Source organism: Podarcis vaucheri, assembly GCF_965113315.1.
Source record: "Podarcis vaucheri genome assembly, chromosome: 6".
Taxonomy (NCBI): Eukaryota; Metazoa; Chordata; class Lepidosauria; order Squamata; family Lacertidae; genus Podarcis; species Podarcis vaucheri.
This window is the reverse complement of record NC_138764.1, coordinates 16,087,842-16,110,153: the sequence shown is the minus strand read 5'-3', so window position 1 is coordinate 16,110,153 and position 22,312 is coordinate 16,087,842. Positions and strand designations below refer to the sequence as shown.

Below are 22,312 nucleotides of genomic sequence, written 5' to 3'. Positions count from 1 at the left end.
CTTTCAAGTTGTCCTACTGTTTCTCATTTTCTCCAAACTCCAGAAGACAGTGCGTCTTCCTGAAACCATGTGGCAAGGTTTTGGAAGAGTGGTGGACTCTTCTCTAGCTACACTGCAGTTTGGACATGGTAAGAGTCAGAGAGATTTTTGCTGCTTCTCATTTCTCAAAACTGCAGTGCAAATGAGAACTTGGGGGAGGGAATGTGCTACTGGCAGTTCTTTCCACCAGAGGGCCGGCAAACTTTCCTGTGGAATCTCTGGATGCCAGAAGCTCAGTTACTTGTAACCAAACTTAGCTGGATCGAGCCCTTTACAGACACCAAGAGTGTTAAGAGTGAGCTTAAAACTGATTAATTTTAGTGGGATCATGTGCATTTCTCCCCCAAACTGGGAAGCACAGCTGGACTTCATCTTACCTGTGCAAACTGTGTGAATGCCTCTATGGCGTGCTGATGAATCAACCAGCTACTGTTGGCCAGCAAAGAAGAAAACAGGTAGGACAGCTTGGATAAAATCTGCTCCTAACAAGTGAATAATGCAGTTATTTGTATTTTAAGCCTATATATACCTCCTCTCATAATTTCCTCTCATAATTAAAGACAGCCCAGATACCCCACCGAGAATGACAGTAATGAAAAGCTCGTGGCAGCCTTTACTGACAAAATGTATCGAAGAATCTTGCAGCAATTTACAGACTGACAATTTTATTACAGCATATGCATCAGATAGAAGACAATCACTTAAGCCATAATACATGTGTCAGTCTCTTAAGATACCAAAATATTTTTTGTTGGTTTTGACTATTCGTCTAGACTCTGCCGACAAATAGACACGCCCAGCCCTCCAAATCAAACCAGCAAAACATCCCACAATATGCCAAGTCCTGTTGTCACACTGACCCACTGCCATTCAACAAGTCAAGAAAGTGTCTTTAAAATGGAAAAATTCCAAGTAAAAATGCATTTCCAAGCTAAAATAAGCTCAGGGGCAAGAACACCACCAAGTCCAGGGATAATGTAATAGTGATACATTTCTACCCCTAGGTAACTATCAAGGAGTCCCTGTACCTTTCATTACCCATGTAGGCTTCCCACATAGGGTTTCTAAAAAGTAATAGGAACTTGACATTCTTATGATTAATGTACTTTGGGCCTTAGCTACTCAGTGGCCACTACTGAAAAACAGTGTCTCAATGCTCTGGTACTACAACCATTATTTTCACCCATAAACGACACCTGCAGAAGGTTAATGAAAGAACAGAATCTTGTTCTAGTGAATTTACCTGGAATTCTGGTGGAATAATGGGAACCCCCATCGAAGAGAGAAAATCTAAGATTGAAGTGAGAACATGATCCGGGGGATTAAGTTGAAGGAGGGAAGTTTGCAGTGTAAGTATCTGCAGGAAGAGAAAAAATGAATAGTGTGGTCACATTTGAAGATTATGATGTAAGGTCTTTTGGTCCATTTCATCCAGTGCATGCAGATGCAGCTATATACACACACATTGGTGGAGTAAGGTTTAGAGTGGTTTAAAATGCAAGAACACGAAGTGACAATTCACATAACCTGGCCTGCATGCAAAAGAAGCACAGCAACCTTTTATAACAGAAATAATAGATTAAACAATCAGCGTAGTAGTGGGACAGGAAAGCTTGTGATTTTAAGTATGATCAGGAAATTCTATTCCACTGACCAACCCTGAAGGCTCCTGGCACTGTTTGCTTCTCCCAAATCCGTCAACCCTCACCAGAGTAGCATTGCGTATGCAGTATGCACAGGTGCTAAATATGCTCAACCTCAACTAGATTGGCAAATACACTTCAAATTCTGGTTGCTAGCAGTCATGACTAGCTTTGACAATTTACATTCCAATAAAGGATGGAAGTGGGGAACATTCAGGCCAGTGGTGTTGTGGCTGCATTGGCCTGGGCAAGAGGTGTGCGCCTCCAAATATAATACACTCTGTTTGAAGGCCCTTAAAATGGTGTAGGGGGGCAAAACACACTTCCTCCCTCTCACCATATTGTGAACATCTGTGAGTGAAGATGCAGGAGGTTGTTTTGTGAATATGTTGCAAACCAGCTGTAACTTAATAATTACACCCTATGAAGCAAACTGTAGCTCTGCTTCTTGAGGGCTAGGGTTTCTAAATAGCCAGGAACTAGGATCATGACATTCTTGTACTACTGTGGCTTATGCTTACCAGGATCATTCTCTGGTAGAAAAATGATGATGGATACACCTGTCATAACTAGCAGCAATCAGCTTTGAAAAGTACCTTGCTAGACATCCATCTGTGTATGCAAGGCAAGTCTGATCATCATACTATTTCTTACCTGAATTAGCAGTTGAGGCTCTAATATTTGGATGAAGAACTGCATGAGTCGAAGCACCAAGCTAAAGGTCTGCTGCAGAGAGGGCAGACTGGAGACCTTCATTGGACAAAAAGAGCATATTATAGCCTCACAGTGTCCTCCATTTCTGGCTAGCTAGGTAACTAGGTAAAGATTCGCTGCAAAGTGAATGTTTAATGATTCTGCTATGCCCTGCCTCTGTGACAGCAGCATGAAAGGCTATCTGGCTAAGGAAGTAAGTGTTGTTGATCTACTCAAACTCAAAACTGACAGATGGTGCACTCCTCCCACAAATAGAAAGTGTGAAGTCAGCTTCATCTAAATAAGAGGACTGATACAAACTACCACAAACTGCTGCCTCCTTGTCCAGTTCCCTTTTGGGTTCTTTGCCAGATGGGAGTAAAGCACAATGTTTGTAGGTAGCAAAAGTCTCACACGATTCACAAGTGTTAACTGCAATTCATATTGCACTGAAGTATTATTAAATTCACCCTGTATATTAAAGTGGAAACACTTCTTTGCCTGTTTCTATAGCTATATGGTACAAGGCAAAAATAGAGCACCCCTCCCTCTTTTGGCACATAATGGAACTGGTACTATAGGAAGAGTCATCAACACCTTAAATGCTGCCATTTGTATGGCAAGAAAGATGCATATTGGGATGCAACTGCATGCTCCTGTAACAAAACAAGGTTGTCTTCTTCTTCTCTCTCCTGGAATTCTGCTTTCTCCTCCTATAGCCCTCCACAAGAGCAGGAAAACTGCAGCTATCTCTGTTCTGACATATTGCTTGAAGGGAGAACTAGATGGAGCAGCAGGAAGTGGGAAATGAGAGAATTTACTCACCTGTGTGGCAGGTAGAACTACCAAGAACTGGCCAACAATTCCAACAAGTGCTGTTTGCTGTCCCACCTCTAGTGACTTCCCAGCAGTTTGGCACAAGGACAACAAGGCAGAGAGAGCAGTGTTCTAACAGAGAAGAAAGAGCTGTGAGGAGCTAGGAACACTTCTAGTTGTATCTCTGATCACTAGAAACACCACCCAATCTGCAAGCATTTAGGCACAGGGAGAGCCTGTCTCTCTCCAGAAGTGCCTGTCAACCTCAGCTAACCAGTAGTTTGCAGCGGTGGGAGCTTTAGTTCAGCAACATCTAGAGAGCCACAGGTTAACCACCAGTGTTTTAACAGAACAAGTGTGTCCACTTTCAGGCTTCCGTCTGCAACTACAAAGGCAAGAAAAAAATACATGAATTCTCTCTTTAAAGTGCAAGTCCTGAAGCTCAGGAATCTGAAGTCCTGCATCCTTTGCACCAACACTTGATCCCCGTCATGCAAACTATTGATAGACCCGGTACAAAAAGTTATTATCACTCTGAAATCATACTATTAGTACAAAGATGCAAAAAGCTGGGCTTACTTGTGGGTATCCCCATAACAGAACAATAGAACCAAAGAGGGCAAGAAAACCCTCACCAGAGTTTTTCATCAGCAAGTAATTCATTCAAGCCTTTCCTTACCACCTGCGGAAGTTTCTCCAGAGACCTTTTGCTGCTCAGCCACTCTTGACATTGTGCAAATCCAGCCACAAAGAGCTCATGAGCAACTTGCTGCCTGAGGGGAGGGATCAGGGCCTGGAGAGAAAGATGCTGCCACAATATCAGGTTCTCTGTTTCTCTGGAAGGAAATTGTTGGGTGAACCTCACCTGCAAGGAGGTGAAGGCAACATTAGAAAGAGCACAGGAGAGTTCAATAAACTTTTTCATAAATATAGGAAAATAATAAACTAAACAGAATATCCTTTCTGTCCAATGACAGAGTAAGATGGCAGGCTGGAGGAAAGGATTTCTCCCTCTCAAAGGCAAGGCTTAGACTCTGAAACTATCCCAGCAGCTTCTCCAGTCCCCAACCCAGAATGTGACTTCAGCCACTCTCTTTCCAAGACAGATTATTATTATTATTATTATCATTATTATTTATTGAATTTTTTATACCGCCCTATACCCCAAGGTCTCTGGATGGTTCACAGAAAACCTTAACAATACAGTGGTGCCTCGCAAGACGAAAAGAATCCGTTCCGTGATTCTCTTCGTCTAGCGTTTTTTTCGTCTTGCGAAGCAAGCCCATTGACAGATTAGCGGATTAGCGCTATTAGTGGCTTTTAGCGGCTTATCTGCTGATCGGATCAGCTGATAAGCGGCTTAGAAAAAGGGGGCGAGGGAAAAAACGCAGCAGGAACTCGCAAGACATTGTCGTCTTGCGAAGCAAGCCCATAGGAAATTCGTTTTGTGAAGCACCTCCAAAACGGAAAACTCTTTCGTCTAGCGAGTTTTCAGTCTTGCGAGGCATTCGTCTTGCGGGGCACCACTGTACCCATAAAATATGTCTACACTTTAATAACAGAACAGACAGACAGGTGCACAACTTCAGTTAGTACTGAGGGAGATTCCTGAGAGATTTAATTGCAAAAAGACTCCACACAATGATTCCTTTGGGCTAAATTCAGATAGTACGGCTCTTACCAAGATGCAGCCAAAATGTTTTCACAGAACACCAGTGACATACTCTGGTTGTTAAAGCCTGTGTAAGCCGTTTACCATGAGGGAAAACTCTCAATGCCTGGGCTGCACATTCAGTGCAGCAGTTAAAAGGGAGACTTTCTGGATGGTAAGACTAATCTAATCATACAAAAACATCTTTGACCACCTTCCTACAGTGAGTGTAATATTTGAATGAGCCCTCAAAATTTGTTACGGTTGTAACAAAGCAGGTTGAAACATATGCCTCTTCCCTCACTAAACAAAAAGTGCTTAACACCTCGAGTTCCTTGAAGGAAAGATGGGATACAGATGGAATCAATAAATAACATTTTTGGCAGTACTTGCCTGGTGGTCAGCAGTCATCAGGAATAGCAGACGCCTTAGCAGGACTCCAAGCAGAGAAACTTGAAAATGCTCTGCAGGACAAGCTTTTATCTGAATAGGGTAAGAAATTATTAGCTCACAAAATTCTAACAATCTAGCGACGCCTAAGCATGTTTGTTTGGTTTTTTTTAAAAAAAGAGAACAGTTTTGATGCAGAACCTATAGCTACATACACTGGGTCCTATTTTAGGTAACAGCGAGTCCAACATTACTTACATATTCCTTTTTAACATTACGGATTCTCCACTTGACCACAGCCAGATGTCTGTATTAACCAAATACCATTTGCACCCATCTGTGTGTCCCTCCTAACTACTTCACAGAGTAGCCTGTACCACACAAATTATTCTGTTACAACAAGCCTAAAATTAGGAATTAATCAAAGTGGCTCCATGTTAGAGTGGCCTATCAAGACCAGCATTTGTTTGTTAAAACCATCCAGATAGCTCAAACAAATGAGCCAAGCCACATAACTAAAGACGAAGGTAAAAATAAATAAAAAATTAATCCCATCACTAGGTAATCAGACCTAGAGAAAAATGCTTATCAAAATGAAGCAAAGCTGAACAACCAAGCATCTCCTGAAGAAAGCACCATGAACATATTTAGGCTTGTTTAAAATGACTGAATATGACATGATTCCCAGATTTTATTGTGCTACTGTTTATTTTAAAATAGTGTTGATAATTAATTTTGCATGTAAATTTCCTTGGAATCCATGTTTGGCTGAAGACATGGGGTGGAGTTTTTTCAAAATATATAATGAGAGAATCAAGCTGGCAAAAGAAAGAAAGAAAGAAAGAAAGAAAGAAAGAAAGAAAGAAAGAAAGAGACTATATAATCATTCACTGCATTTTGACTAAATTCAAACTAAATTTGATTAAATACTGCTATATTACAAAACTAATATTTAGCCCTTATTATACAAACGTATCAGGAAATCAAGGAAGAGACTGAGCATTTCCCCTGTTTTGTACAACAGATTTTCCCATAGTCTTCAAGAGGCCTAGGATAATAATCTGCAGCTATGTAAACTTCATGTTGTGTTGTGCTATGTTACATTTTCTGCTCTGCTCAAATACCTCTGCTTATAAACAAACCACGTTCTGCTTACCAAATATGCTATGATAAATGCATGATGAGCACACAGATCTGCTCTTCCATACCTGGGAGAAGAAAAAAGAGCAGGATGAACTAGTGAGGCAGCGGATCTCTCCTTGGGGTGCTAGTCTGTGTTGATCTTGAACTGGGAAGGCCTGCGTTCAAATCCCTGTTTAGTCATGGCACCTATTAGCATAGCTCTTGCAAGTCATTCTCTCTCAGCTTAACAAGTTTACTGTGAGAGAAAAATGCCAAGTATGATACGCTACCTTTCTTGAAGAAAAAGTGGTATCTGTATTTAATAATTTTTTTCCTTGTCCTTTTGCTGAAGGTGTGAGTGTGCAGGCCGCTCCCCGCAAGGCCCTTTCCACCTGGCCTGGGGGGCGGGGCCCAGATTCACCCAGCCCTACTAAAGAGGCTCCTCATGAGGCCAGAGGAACATTGCCCAGCTGTTGTTGTATTGATTTAATATGCTGTAAACCGCTTTGAGATTTTTATTAAAGTGGTATCAAAAATAAATAAAGAAATATGGGAAAACTTAGCAGTTTAGGTTACATCTGCCTGTGTTTCAGGATTTTTTTTTTCTTACCGGGCAAGGAAGCACCAAATGTCCATAGCCAGGAGAGCAGTGATTGTGTTAGAACCAAGTACAGCCTCCAGCAGGGAACATTCCTGAAAGAAAACAGATACACGTATACACAGGCAAAAAGTTGCTTAGAAAGAAGTTACGGCTGCTCTTTATTGTCATCCCACCAACTAACGAGAAAAAACTAAGCTGTCCGTGGAGGCAAAGGTCAGTTCTGTGTCCAGGGCAGCTATCTACCAGCTCCATCTAGTATACCGGCCCACTGTCTCAAGATAAGATCACAAAGGCAACTATCTGTAAATAAACAATAAGCATCCATAAAAATGGCAAAAGTAGTTTCTTTCCAAAATAGGTTTTATCTTAAACAACTGAAAACGCAGTAAAATATACCAGTGGTTCAGTGCTCGAACGTCGTTCCGGTAATCAAGATGTTTCGTTGCTAAAGAGCTTAGTCATCAAGCTGTCAAAATCAATCATAACGTTGCTGTGCTTACAATTAAGATAAAACATATTTTGGAAAGAAAGTACATTCGCCATTTTTATGGACGTTTCTTGTTTGTTTACAGATAGTTGCCTTTGCCCCTCGCCAACTCTCCTCCCCACTTCCTTTGCCCCTCAACAAACTCCCTTCCCACTCCCTGTGCAACCACCAACACACCCCTTTGCACAGCTCAAACTTCCAGAAGTGGGGAGGACAAATCCTTCTTTCTCTTATTTCCAGGGTAGAGACTCTTAAGGCAGTGGCGTGGAAGAATGAATGGACAAAGGGAGACTTTCTCCCCCACTCCATGGCAGTGGCAGAAAAGATGGAAAGGCAGGAGAGGACCACCTTGGATTTATCCTCTGTAGCTAGCCTGTGGCAGCTACACAAACTGAGGTCATCTTAAGATTTTATTATATGGTAAGACATGCAGTGGAGAAGAATGACTTATATTGGAAAGCTTTTAAAATCCACCAGCTGCTCCAAGTCAGCAGATGGGGCAATACTTCTCCTTACCAGTAGATGGAAATGCGAAACCGAGAGGGATGTGATAAAGGCACACAAATGGACACAGACATAGTGGTAAAAGGCGACAAGATCCTCAGCTTGCCCTGTCCCCACTGCTGCTGGCAAACTAACAGGAAGAAAAAGCTCTCCAGGACACTGCTGAAGACTGAGGAAGAGGGCTGCAAACAAGGAGACTCTGCAGAGAAATGGAGAACATCAGGATTACTCCTACCTAAGGCTAACTCTTTGCAGAAATCCAACATGCATCACTAAAACAAATAATATAGAGACAGTGCAGCCCTAAATTGTGCTGGGTGGATTTTATGCTGCTAGATTTCCAGATGCTGCAAAAGTCTACAATCAATGAAACAGAAATAAGCATCTTAAATCTAGCAAGAGCTATCCAGAATCTTTGTACAGTCAACTGACACTACTGAGGAAATTATATTTAGAATTAATCATGCTAACCTTCACTATATTCAATACAACACATCTTTTTATAAAACATGTTCAAAACAACCTGGGGATGCAGCTTGGCAACATCAAGAATGCTAATCACAAAAACGCTTACCCATTAATAGAAATCTACTACAGCAGCAATGAATTACCTGGGAATCTCCTCTGGGAACTGACTTCCAGTGTTCCAAAGAGCCTGCACATCTTGGGGCTGGGATGGCAACTTGTCCATTACAGAAAGCAGAAGACGGCATTGTGGAAAATGCAGCTCAGGAGAGAGACCTGTAGTCATTTTTAAAGAAAAAACTTTTTTTAAGTTGTAACTTTTAAAGCAAGCTTACATGTATATGGAGCTCTCATGTCTGAATAAATCTAGAAATCTACAACCATGTACTTAAAACTCATTTGTCTTTGTAATTTTTATATATTTTATTTATTTAACGTTTATATATTGCTTATATACTGCTTGATTGTTAAAAAACCCTCAAAGCAGTTTGCAAAAAGCATTAAACAATAACATTAACAGTAAAAATAGTTAAAAACAACTGTTCAAAACAAATGAAAACCAACGATAAGCTAAAATGAATTATAACATATGGAACACTGCACATGTTTGGAAAGGTTTGCCTAAACAAAAATGTCTTCATCAGGTGCCAAAGAGGAATACAGTGAAGACAGCTGCCTGATGTTAACAGGCAGGGAGTTCCGAAGTGAGTGCTGCCACACTAAAAGATCATGCTCTTACAAGTGCCAAACAAGTATTATGGGGACCTGCAAAAAAGTTTATGGCTTATAACTAAACAAATAAAAATGTTATTAAGAGAAATTAAGCCTTTAATAAGAATACAAAATTCTACACATGAAAAAGAAAGATTCGCTTTAAAAATTAGAATGGTAAGAATATTCTAAAGCCATGAAATGAATATAATGATAATAATAATGTTTATGACCTGAAAAAAGCTGAGTTACTAATAAGTAACTTTGGTCTGATTGTACATTTTCAAAACAAATTGGTATATAGTATTGCTACTGTGGAATTTTATTATTCTTGCAGCTGACTAGGGGGAAGAAATGCCTGGCTTTCAGGGACCATCAGAATCCTCCACCCAGTTCTCTGCTGCAAGGAGAATGCAGTACTAACATCGTCAGGGCCTTTAAGCTTACCTGAAATGTTACTTAACGCCACTTCTAGGAAAGGCCTAAAAGAGAGCAGGTGGGGTAGGAGAGAGTCCAGCGTCACGAGGAATTCCCTCGCTATTTCATCCTGATGAGACTTAGAAATCGCTGGAGCATAAAGACTGGGAGGAAATTTGCTGTCAGGAAAGAATACAGAATGCCGCATGTATCACTTGTACTCTGAAGAGCACTAAACATGGATTTCTAAGGTTCAACAGAATACAGAAACTCTGTGGAGCTAAGACAAGACACACTTTAATTATGTTCTTATTGTATTGGAGTGACATTCGTTTAAGAGCTGTTCAACAGTGGGAACAGCATCCCTTAGGAGGCTGTGGACTCTCCTTCCTTGAGGTTTTTAAGCAGAGGTTGGATGGCCCCGTCATGGATGCTTTAGCTGCGATTCCTGAATTGCAGGGGGTTGGACTAGATGACCCTTGGGTACCTTCCAACACTATGATTCTATGACACTGTGTGGCACATACCTTGATACAGAAGGAAATGGGGCTATTGCAGATACATGCCAGGACATCAGTCTTCAGTCATCATGATTTTGGAACCCACTGTTTGCAAACTGCCATACCAGGAAGGCAGCTTTCAAATTACTTTCAAGCTCAGGCACAGAAAACACTAATGACATAATAATTATGTAAAAATAATAAAAATCAAATTAATTATCAGGTACCACTTACCTGTATATTTGAAGGTATGTCTGATGTAGCTGACAGCAGGAATCTGCCAGGAAAGGAGTGAACTCCTGTAAAGCCAACCATTTAAAATACTTTTAAATTTTAAAATTCATTGATATAACTTTATCTCCACTGCCTTTTATAAGCTGAAACTTTGCATCATTCTGGATAGATGAGATAATATATTATTATATTTTAGTAATTATATAATAATTATATTATTATATTTTAGTAATTTTATCTGTACAGTGGTACCTTGGGTTACATACGCTTCAGCTTACAGACTCCGCTAACCCAGAAATAGTGCTTCAGGTTAAGAACTTTGCTTCAGGATAAGTACAGAAATCGGGCTCCAGCAGCGCAGTGGTAGCAGGAGGCCCCATTAGCTAAAGTGGTGCTTCAGGTTAAGAACAGTTTCAGGTTAAGAACGGACCTCTGGAATGAATTAAGTACTTAACCTGAGGTACCACTGTATCTTTATTGTAGGTTCAGACCTTTTGTGGAATTAATGTTGCAATTTTTTAAACTTACTTTTCAGCTGCACTTTACATATGATTCTGGTAAGTAGAGCACAATCCCAATTTTTTACTCCTGCAGCTCACGTGCATTTTATACTATAATATATGTATTTTTGGCTCTGTATGCACATGAAAGGATACTAAGCAAGACAACTTACTTGAAATAAAAGGCTACAATCTGAGAATTAAGAAGGTGGTGCCTTGCAGATTGTGCTGTAATGCTACAATCCTGTCTATACACATTTGGCAGTCCCTCTAAGCAGAGTGGAACTTTGTTCAAAAGATAATACAAAATAGTACAAGACTTACTGTACTGTATAAGCTACAATTCAGAATTAAAAATCTGTTCTACATATTTTAGAATCAAATTTTACCCACTCTTCTAAGTAGGGTGGGTCAGGTTAAAGTTACTAAACCCAGGGCAAAACAGAAAACCTTAAACAAAACAAAACATTTATTCAGGAAAAAAGGAAGCATAACATGGGATATAACACAAAAATACTATGCTGACTTAAGTAAACTCTTAACAACTACAGATGGACAATGCAATCACAGCAAATACTTGTGATTTAAGAACCAAGTAAATTCCTAAAGCATTTCAGATAAATGTTAAAACTTTCTGCAAAACACCAAAAACAAACTGCTTTTCCAGCAGATGCTGCTAAGGGAGAAACACACCCTAAGGAAATTTGGTTCAGATATCATTAGTGAACCATTTTATTTGTCCGTGGTACAAGGGCTGTTACAAAATATGGGAATAGTACAAGTACCTACAATAAAAAATGGGTAGCAAATCTAAATTCCCTCTGGGGAAAACACCATTTGTGACTCTCTACGTCAAGTGATGTTCTTCTCAAAGCATTTGCAAATTGACACAAAGGATGTAGGGGTGAAAAAGGATGATGTTCACTGACTTATTAGAAAAAGACTTCTATAACTGCAGACTTGAAGAGTTGTGCAATTTGTACAATACAAAGAGGACAGATATGACAAACTGGAAAGGTATCCTTATTTAGACACAGCTTTGAGCACAAACTTCATGGCTAAGTTGGGTCTGTAGTTAACAATGTCGAATGTAGTATATAGACAGCACAAATCAAGCCCTACATGACAAGTAATGATTCTGATGAATATGGATGGAATATTGCCAATTACTTTTTATATATGCTACCATATTTTCCAAGTTAGACAGAATATTTTATAGCAAAGCAATTAAGGCATATTCAAGCCAAACATACATTTTGCATCAGAGTGAACCCAGTTTCTTTTTTTTATATATATTTTATTAAGGATTTTCATGTTTTACAGAAGTGTAGTGCCTCGTATTTTTTTTTCATGTAACATTTTTACAAATCCGTTTCATTTGTTGAGGCATTAGGGGGAGAAGAAGAAGAAAAAAAGAAAAAAGAAAGGGGGGTGGAGAGAGGGAAGATAGATGGGGGTGGGGTCGGGTGGCGGTGTTTCTATTATGTTTAATGTATGTAGAGTTTGGTGTCAGAGTTGCTTGTGTTGTTCACTTGTGTTCCTTTGGTGGTGAGAGAAGGTTGTGGTTGGCCTAGGGTGTGATTGTTTGCTTGTGATTGGCTGTGGTGATCTTTGTTTTCGTGTGGGTGAGGTGGGTGGGTGTTTTGGATCAGGTTAGCCATATTGATTTGTATGCTGTTGGTGGATTATTGTCATTGTCCTATTGGGCTGTGTATGTGATAAAGGGGAGCCATACCGGGGTGAAAGCATCTTCTTCTGTTTGTCCCCGTGTCAGTTTCAGTTTATTAGTTAATTTTTCTAGTAGGGCTGTTTCCCATACTATTTGGTACCATTGGTCCATGCTTATTCCTGACAGGTCTCTCCAGTGTCTGGTTATGGTGTTTCTGGCTGCTGAGAGCAGGTGGGTTATGAGTTCTTTGTGGTGTAAATGGGCATTGTTGTCTTGGAAGATGTTTAGTAGGGCCAATTCTGGGGTGATGTCTATTACTTGCTTAGTTATTTTACATATTTCTTGTATGGCTGTTGTCCAGAATAGTTGGATTTTGGGACACTCCCACCACATGTGCAGGTATGTGCATGTGGAGGTACACCCTCTCCAGCATTTTGGTGAGGTTCCTGGGTGTATTAGTGCTAGTTTCCTTGGTGTTAGGTACCACCTGTAGGTGAGTTTCAGTGTGAGTTCTTTTCTTTTCGTTGATATGGATTTAAAGGGGGGTTTAGACCACATTCTGGTCCATTGAGTGGGGTTAATCTCATAGCCTATGTCATTCTCCCATTGTTTTTTGATTGCGTCTAGGGGATTTGCGGGATTTTGGAGTAGTATTTTGTATATTGCGGATACCGTGTGAACCCAGTTTCTATCTCTCACCTTGGTGTAGTGCACCAGGGAATTGGCCAAGAATCTACACAGCTTGACTGTCCTTTGGAACAACTTGCAATCAATGCTCTCCTATTTGAAAGGGAAGAAATCAAAGCTCAAATGGACAGAATTCAACAGTGTTTTAGAAAACTTATACCAGAAATGCCTCACCTCCCTGCCCTATCCCCCTCCCCAGCACTGAAAGGCCAGTCCTGTGAGGTAACATTCTGGCTATTTCATTCCCTGGCCTATGCACATACTGTAATGGAAGTTCAGCATACCCAAGAGAGAGGAGGGGAAACCTGCTTATACACAGAAGCTGTGCTACAATTGCCAATAAATTTATTTTATGCATGCATAAATTGAGACGTGTCCTTGGGAATTCTGAAAAACCGTTAATTTGGCTTTTTGATGTTTTACTCGCCTTCCATTTTCAGGCCTTCACAACAGATCCTATACCAGTGCTTACTCGACATGATTGGCTTCCATCCAGGAATCCCCCCAGCTATGACTATCAAATTTTCTCATCAAGTGCAGAATAAATTAGTGCACTGGAGAACAGCAACAAGTTGTGTGTAGCCCATTAAAGTGACAGTCTACATGATGCTCACCATTAGGGGAGCAAGTGTTCCTTAGCTCCTGAGATAGAGATGTCTGAAGAGGTTTTTGTCCATCCCCACCATTTACTAAAAAGTGGTCAAAAGGAAAGCTAGGATTCTATGGTTCTAAATAGTTTGTGTGCTGCCCAAACATAAGCTATGCTTGTGGTCTGTCTAAAGCTCTCAGAAGTTCACGTCCTTGCAACTTTAACAATACTATGGAAGTCAACTTCATCCCAAGGTCAATATGCCTAAAAGTCATATTCACCTCTGTTCCAGACCGCTTCATCTGCTCAGCCAGCTGCAAACAAGACTGGAAAGAAAACAGGATATCCTCACAAAGGCCACTGAGTATATCGGAATGCTTCAAGCTGTTCTTTATCAGAGATTTGTGCTTGAGACTTTGCCTGAAAGGGACAAACTTGTGACAATTCTCAAATAGTCAACAGGCTATTAGAACCATCACACACACCCCAATCACTCTCATTAACTCAGATGGCGAGTACCAACTGAAACAGAGTCAACACAGGACCTCTGAGAAACAAAAGGGAGAACCCCCCACCCCTAAATCAGTAGCCAAGAATGTTGAGAATCCATTGGGGGGAAATCAGAAATGGAAATGGAGTGCTGTGGAGGAGGTTGTGGCTGGCTGGCACAGTGGCGGGCCTTACTTCTGCTGCAAGGACTCCTGTTAGAAGTTACAAATGGGGAATGGGTAATATGTGTCACCTGCTATAGTGCCACCTCCACAGGTAAACAGATGCAATCTTCACAGGTAAACTTGTCCCAAGTTGTTAAGGGCTTTACAGTCATACCTCAGGTTGCGGACGTGATCCGTGCGGGAGGCACGTTCGCAACCCACAGCATTCGCAACCCATGTCTGTGCACATGTGTGACGCAATTCAGCGCTTCTGCGCATGATGTCATTTTGCGCTTCTGCACATTTACCGAAACCCGGAAGTAACCCATTCCGGTATTTCCAGGTTCAGCACGGTCCATAACCCGAAAATGCACAACCCGCAGCATTCGCAACCCGAGGAATGCCTGTATATACTTGGCCCAGCAGCAAACCAGCAACCAGCGCAGACATCTGAGCCCAGGTGTTACATACTGACAGGTCTCACTCCTGTCAGCAATCGTGCTACAGCATTCTGTACTAACTGCAGCTTCCAGCTCAAGTGCAAGGGAAGCCCCACACCAGTACCATGAACTACCAGTCCAAGAATGGCTGTAGCTGTCAAACCAATTGTAGTTGTTAAGAGGCACTTCCAGCCACTGAGGCTACCTGAGCCACCAGTGACAGAGCTGGATCCAGAAACAACCCGACTGCAAACCTGCTCCTTTGCAGGGGGAGTGCAACCCCATCCAGGGTAGGCAATTCAGTAATTTCTCAGACATGGGAACTACTCGCCCACGGTGACTCCACCTTGCTATGATTCAAGGTTAGCTTGTTTTCCATCTCACCACTGCATTTACGCAATGCAATGGCCCAGAACTCTGTCGTATTTTTTAATTAAGTATTTAAATCTAAATGATTCATTCCTTCTCAGATTTTAAAGCCATGATCTCAGTGTAGACTGTAAATGAGATATTTTGGGGCTTAATAGCCATTTAGTGTGATCATGTACCTTTTAACTAATTTGAAACTAAAAATTCATTTTTATTATATTGATCCATTCTGATCTATTGGTTCTATTTCCACAGAGCATTCTTCACAATGGAGGAGCTGCCGTCAGTCCAAATCTGAGCCCATATTATGTCTAACAAGCTGAATTAGATACAGATTTTTCAATATCACAATTTGATGCAGAGCTCATATAATCTATTTAGATTATACAGTGGTGCCCTGTAAGACGAATGCCTCGCAAGACGAAAAACTCGCTAGACGAAAGGATTTTCCGTTTTTTGAGTCGTTCCGCAAGACGAATTTCCCTATGGGCTTGCTTCGCAAGACGAAACGTCTTGTGAGTTCTTGCGAGTTTGTTTCCTTTTTCTTAAGGCCGCTAATAGCCGCTAAGCCGCTAATAGCCGTGCTTCGCAAGACGAAAAAACCGCAAGACGAAGAGACTCGCGGAACGGATTAATTTCGTCTTGCGAGGCACCACTGTATAACAGATAACATTAATAGAATAAAAACATACCTGATTATGAACTTCCATGTGTTTGCATGAAGCGCATGATCAATGCTGGAAATAGCAGAACAGATCTCCAGCAAAGTATGAACAGCTGTAGAGCAAAGGACAAAAAGTAAATGCAACGTAAGTTCAGCATATAACATAGTGAACCGTTCAATACAATGAAGCTCATTCAATACAACGAAGACCACAATTTCCCTACGTTCACAACAGTAGTTAAGCGATAGCTGCACTTTTAATTGCTTTTATCTCACATTTAGCCCTGAATTTGAGAAGCAGATCAGATCATCCTGGACTGATGAGGAACACCAACTTTAACAGAAGGGAATAGGTATGTGGTAGGAGTTTATACATTTGGGAGAGTGGTCTGCTTTAAAGTGCATGGTTTGCATACGCACCTGACGCTATAATCGCTATACTGTCTTCAGCAGCACAAGAGTTCACAGATACCATCTCAAGCAGTTCCATAAACTGCTTTTGCAAAGCATAGGCCTCCTTAAACAGAGACTGGAGTAAATCCGAAAACAAGTGGAGACACTCACTGTACAACGACTCACTATTCTGTAGCAAAATAAAAAAAACGGAGAGAAAGTGAACACATTGCATAGATCAGTGGTGGAAGTAACTAATTCATGACCCAGATCATTTCTCTATTCATATTATCCATAGCTGCTAAGCACTAAATACAAGATCTCAGTACATGCTATACAAGATTTACTCCAGAATTTATCCCAGATAAAATAACAAAGTTTCTTGTAACACCTTACAGACAAACAAATGTATTACTATGGCATAATATACCTTTTTTTTTGGGGGGGGGGGGGTTGCTGCTGCATACTAACACCAGAGGTTCTCCGCTCTGAAAATTATCCTTAAAAAGTATGAGTGCATATCAGGATAGTATTTATTGAACAAAACTGTATTCAGGCTTTCTCAGTATCGATTTCAATGGAAACAAACACTGGAAAATTGTTTGCACCAAGTTACTAAATCTCTAATATCCTTCTGATACTCTGTGAGAATACAGTTGGCAGTTATCTAAAGGGTTGTTTTCCACTGGTAGCACAAGGCTAGCAGGTTAGGTTATGGCTCCTCCACCTGGTGGCAGAAGGAAGCGCAAACATTTTGGGAAGCAGGCAGCTCCCCAAATCTAGTTCACAGACTTGCCAAGCTCAAACAGGTGACAGGACTCAACTTCATACTTACAGAACAAGCAAAAGAGAAAAAGCAAGCATTGGAAAGGCCTATTTAAGAAGGTTCAGATTTGCAGATACTAGAAACAGGAGTATCAAGCTCTAATTTAGGCTTCACTTGTTCAGTCTCAATCTTGAAAGGACTCCAATTTATCTTTCCAAAACTGAAAATCACCTAGTTATCCTTTCAAATTAAATCTTCCCTCATCTAACGTAGAGGCCAATCGTCAGGTTTTATGTGATAAAATCTGTTTGTATTGGTCTCATGTTTCCAAGCAAATATCTATTAACTCAGTTGGTTATAGTGTGGTGCTGACAATGTCAAGGTTGCAGGTTCGATCCCCATATAGGACAGCTGTATATTCCTGTATTGTTGGGGTTGAACTACATGATCCTCAGGGTCCTTTCCACCACTACAATTCTATGATTCTGTTATGTGAGACACACAATATTTCTGTCTCTTCCACTTACCGATAGTAGGCTTCTAATATCGGTTTTGACAAAATATTCCTGTGATGGCCTGTTATAGCTCTCTTTCGGCTTGTCCCATTGCATTAACTATACTAACTGTCCTGCATCATCAAAATATTGACTTATTTAAGAAATATCCAACCCCCTTCATTCTTATCTACTTTCCCAACTTTTCTGGCTGCTTTGGGTTTTTGTCTTTCCATATAAACTTACCTTTTGCCATTCTTTTTTATAACTGAATTCAATCTAGAGACAAACAGGTTTTGTAATAGAAATAGGATGATGGGAAGGTATGTTCATTTTTATTATGTTAATTCTTCCTAATAATGAATGATTTGCCTTTTCCCAATTTTTCAGATCTTTCTGAACCAAGTATCGGCAGAGTGTGATAGTTAAATTACAAATATTGCAGACTTATTGAACTATTTATATTGTAAACCACCCTGTGATCTTCAGATGAAGAGCGGTATAGAAATTTAATTAATAGTACTAACTATGAAGTTCACCAACCTTGCAGTGTACAAATGTGTTCTTGATTACATGAAGAATGGAAGAGGGAAGACTGTAGACGTGTTCCAAGGGCACAACATCCTGTACAGTACAGATGTGGCGCACAGACCCTGTTAATGCTTCCAACACATGCACCAAAGTCTGTATGACAAAAATATTACTGTAAGCATCAATGGAGGTTATATAAACAACAATTCAACACAAATCAGAAGTGTTAGAGATGTTCAACCTTTGTACAATAGAATCAAACATATGCTCACAAATCCTCAAATGATTTACCATGCATATGCTGGTATACTCCCTCCCAAAATGCTGCCAACAATGTGGAATATGAATATATATATATATAATGTATCATTCCTGTTGTTAGTTCTAATTCCAGTAGATTTACCTGCAGATGGTTTCTTAATGTTTCACGTAACTCTACATTGTGGCTTGTTACACTTGTGGCTTGGTGGGATAATTCATATATCAAAAGATCAAATAATTGTACGGTCTGTTAGGAAAAAAAGCAGATTTCAATTAAAATAATATCCACAGAAAACCCAGTATTGGTATTCTATACATTAAATGCAACCAAATTGCACAGCATTGTCATATGTTGGGATGGTTATTATTAACTTCAATGGCTTTTAAGAAGTACAAGAGAAAATCTGGGAGTACAGTGTGATTAGCCATGGCAGTCAAATACAGAACCTCCATTTAAAGAGATAACAGACAATCCTGGAAAAATCCAAATTCACAATGCCTTGCAAATCTTCTGAGATAACTGAGCATCTTTTCAATTTTGCTTAATTCTTCTTCTTCCATAATCTAACCACCCAGAGAAGCATTGAAAAATCCATTATGCTTATAATGACACCATCCTATGAGCAGTGACTAAATAAATAACCATAGAATGGAGGTTTTGTAATTATTTTGACATTTCGTCCAAACCAGAAGAGCAACAATTTTTGGATCTGGCAATCATACCCTTTTTCTTCATTAGTTAACAAAAACCCCAGATTCTGAAGTTTATTTTTATAGATAGCTAAGGTAAACTCAGAATGCAGATTGAGGCCTTTTTGTTAACTTAAACAAGCCAATGCTAAACTGTTACCTAAGTGCCAAATCATTTATCAACCATTTTATAGACCCATTTTCTCAACTAAAATGGGGAAAACAGTGGTAAAAGCTACTATCTGTTAGCACCGCTCTTCAAAGCAAACTGCTCACTGACACAAGCCAAGCTCCCATTAAAACAAGTAAATAAAAAAATGTATCTTAAAAAATGACATGCTTCTGGAAGACGAGCTCAAGCATATAAATAACAGTACGCAAGTGTGAATACTCAGCAGTCCTTAACACACACACTTGCTGGTTCAAAATAGTGTCATACCTTTGGTAATATTTTAGAGAAAAATGCTTGCTCCAGCTCAGAAAGATTGATGCGGGGTAGAAACTGCTCTGTCAAGATCCTTAAGACACCTGGGAATGAAAAAAATTAAGAAAGTAAACCCACAATACTAAAAGGGGGAAGTCATTCTCTTTTCTTTCTTTTTTTAAAAAAGACCCATTAAAAAAACACATTTATTTAATATTAAAACAAATTGTTAATTCCCCACAAAATCAAGAGTTACACTACAGTTTATCAACTGCCATAATACTCCATTCTCATTATTTTGCGACATTTGTTTGCACAAAGCCTTGTCTGTATATACTCAACATTGTGAGAACTGAAACTATAGCCATAGATCTTTATAGCTTGTAAAAAGAGAGTAAAGGTATCAAAGATGGACCCAAGTATCAAGCAGTTTCCGAACACCTACAAGCAATAACTGCTGGTTTCTGGTGCAGGAGGATTGTGGTGGGAAACTAGGAAAAAAGCTGTAGGTGCCAAACCAAGTCCGTTACCCTGCTCCCCAGCAGGACGTAACAAAACTGTGTCATGCAACATTAGTGGGGCTTCTTCCTTGGGGCAAAACTCCTAACTAACCAAGAGGCACAATTTCAGTGCATTTTGCCAACCAAGGTATACCGTATTTTTCGCCCTATATGACACACTTTTTCCCCTCCAAAAATGAAGGGGAAATGTGTGTGCGTCATATGGGGCGAATGCAGGCTTTTGCTGAAGCCTGAAGAGTGAGAGGGGTCGGTGCTCACTGACCCCTCTCGCTCTCCAAGCTTCAGGAGAGCCCCAGCGCCAGCCCCACAAGGTCGGGGGACAGCGGGGAGGCGGAACGCCGCCATCCCGCTGTGGTTTGGAGGCTGACGGCGGGGAGACGCGTACTTCTCCCCGCTGCCAGCACCGCAAGCTCGGGGGACAGCGGGGAGGAGCAGCGCGCCTTCCCGCTGTCCCTGGACCTGGTCTGAAGGCTGGCGGCGGGGAGAAGAGCGCTTCTCCCCGCTGCCGGCCCCACAAGCGCCTGGGGGGGGGAATAATTTTTTTTTCTTTATTTCCCCCCAAAAAAAACTTGGTGCATCCTATGGAGCGAAAAATACGGTATGTGACTAGGCCGCATCCCATGTTCATGTCTGTAGGAGACATTTCCTGTACAATCACTACCAAACATGGAAGTAAATCCAATGCTTTTTTTTTCTAAAACAAATGTTTAGGGGCACTCATTTTGATTTAAGAAAATCACTATTTTATAGTGCAAATCGGGAAAAATAAATACAGTAAATGGACAAAAGTACAAAGATTCACAAAATGTTTAGGGGTATACGTACCCCAGAAAAAAAGCACTGAGTAAATCTAACTTAAGTTTGCACGGCATTTACTTACCGATACGCTGGGTCCAGCTATCAGATGTCTGATACATAGAGTACAAATACTAAGGAAAAACTGCATACTTATGCTGGCAGATAAAAGGCTGGCTCAAAACTACAGTCTTTTATCAACTTTCCCTCTGCTGCGAGGGAACAAAGGTACTTGTTGAATTCGCACGGCACGCCAATGGCTTTGTTTCCTATTGCGTTCCAACTGTACAGAATGGCGCTATACTCAAAAGTTGCTGCTGTTATTAACTAAATTTATACAGATAGATTAGATATAGATATATAGTAGTAGTGGTCGTAAAAATAATTTATTACAGTGGTACCTCAGGTAAAGTACTTAATTTGTGCTGGAGATCTGTTCTTAACCTGAAACTGTTCTTAACCTGAAGCACCACTTTAGCTAATTGGGCCTCCTGCTGCCGCCACACCACCAGAGCACAATTTCTGTTCTCATCCTGAAGCAAAGTTCTTAACCCGAGGTAATATTTCTGGGTTAGCGGAGTCTGTAACCTGATGCGTATGTAACCTGAGGTACCACTGTATTTATACCCCACCCATCTGGCTATATAGATATGGAGAGAGAGATATATTGCCCTTCATCCCGAAAAACACAGGGCAGCTTTGTAGTATTAAAAAAAACACACAAGGTAACAAAACGCAGCTGCTCCAGGATGATGTTGGGTCTGAAAGGGTGCAGTAGTGACCTTAAGCATTTTCCTTGGGGTCAGATTCTTGGATTTTTAAACTACTATTTTTAAGTGATTGCCTCCCCTCTCTATGCTTATAAGCTGTTCTTATTTCTAGCCTGAGTCTTAAAAGGGCAGGGTAGTGACTGAGCATTTTCCTTGGAGTCATATTTTGGATTTTTTTAATTATTATTTCTAAGCGATTGCCTCCCCCCCTCCCCCTTTACGTTTTCAAGCTGTTCTTATTTCTGAGTCTTAAAAGGGCCCGGTAACGACCGTGAGCATTTTCCTTGGGCGTCCTATTTTGGATTTATTTTTTTAAGTGCTTGCCTTCCAACCCCCCTCCCCCTTTACATTTTCAAGCCATTTAAGGAAGCTTTTAATGTTTAACAGACTATTATATTTTAATATTTCGTTGGAAGCCGCCCAGAGCGACTGGGGAAAGCCAACCAGATGGGCGGGGTATAAATAATAATAATAACAATAATTATTTCTAACCTGAGTCGCGGGGTGGGGGGACTGCGGGGTAGAAATACATTAAATACATTAAAAAAGGATGAGGGAGATGCCCACGGGAGTCCCGGGCCACGAGGAGGGATGGAAGGACCCCACAGATTATGGTGGGTGGGATGAGGGGGTCTGTCACACACAGCGAGAGACACGCTCTCCGCTTCTTCCCCGCCAAGAAAGGATATAATGAGGCGGGGCAAGGCCGTGGGCAGCTGGCCGAGGCCCAGCTCCTCGGCCCGGCCCTCCACCTCCGACAGCGGCGGCGGCAGCGTCTCGGGCTCCACCTGCGACATGATGGCGGCGGCGGCGGAGGCGACGG

General features: G+C 40.9%; 1 protein-coding gene across 1 annotated transcript in view; it reads right to left on the bottom strand.

Annotated features, from left to right (window-relative positions):
• FIRRM (FIGNL1 interacting regulator of recombination and mitosis) overlaps window positions 1-22,312 on the bottom strand; it is a 26,222-nt gene extending 3,910 nt beyond the window's left edge. Inside the window, exons 1-21 of the mRNA XM_082225605.1 lie at window positions 22,179-22,312; window positions 20,805-20,844; window positions 19,419-19,507; window positions 18,432-18,536; window positions 18,041-18,181; window positions 16,265-16,427; window positions 15,873-15,957; window positions 14,000-14,138; window positions 13,142-13,222; window positions 10,274-10,338; window positions 9,570-9,718; window positions 8,558-8,687; window positions 7,959-8,145; window positions 6,965-7,047; window positions 6,389-6,440; window positions 5,236-5,325; window positions 3,871-4,056; window positions 3,201-3,323; window positions 2,337-2,432; window positions 1,283-1,396; window positions 417-521 (exon numbers count right to left, since the gene is read on the bottom strand). Coding sequence (XP_082081731.1) covers window positions 417-521; window positions 1,283-1,396; window positions 2,337-2,432; window positions 3,201-3,323; window positions 3,871-4,056; window positions 5,236-5,325; window positions 6,389-6,440; window positions 6,965-7,047; window positions 7,959-8,145; window positions 8,558-8,687; window positions 9,570-9,718; window positions 10,274-10,338; window positions 13,142-13,222; window positions 14,000-14,138; window positions 15,873-15,957; window positions 16,265-16,427; window positions 18,041-18,181; window positions 18,432-18,536; window positions 19,419-19,507; window positions 20,805-20,844; window positions 22,179-22,286 — 2,331 coding nt within the window. The 5' untranslated portion in view covers window positions 22,287-22,312. The remainder of the gene's footprint in view (window positions 1-416; window positions 522-1,282; window positions 1,397-2,336; window positions 2,433-3,200; window positions 3,324-3,870; window positions 4,057-5,235; window positions 5,326-6,388; window positions 6,441-6,964; window positions 7,048-7,958; window positions 8,146-8,557; window positions 8,688-9,569; window positions 9,719-10,273; window positions 10,339-13,141; window positions 13,223-13,999; window positions 14,139-15,872; window positions 15,958-16,264; window positions 16,428-18,040; window positions 18,182-18,431; window positions 18,537-19,418; window positions 19,508-20,804; window positions 20,845-22,178) is intronic.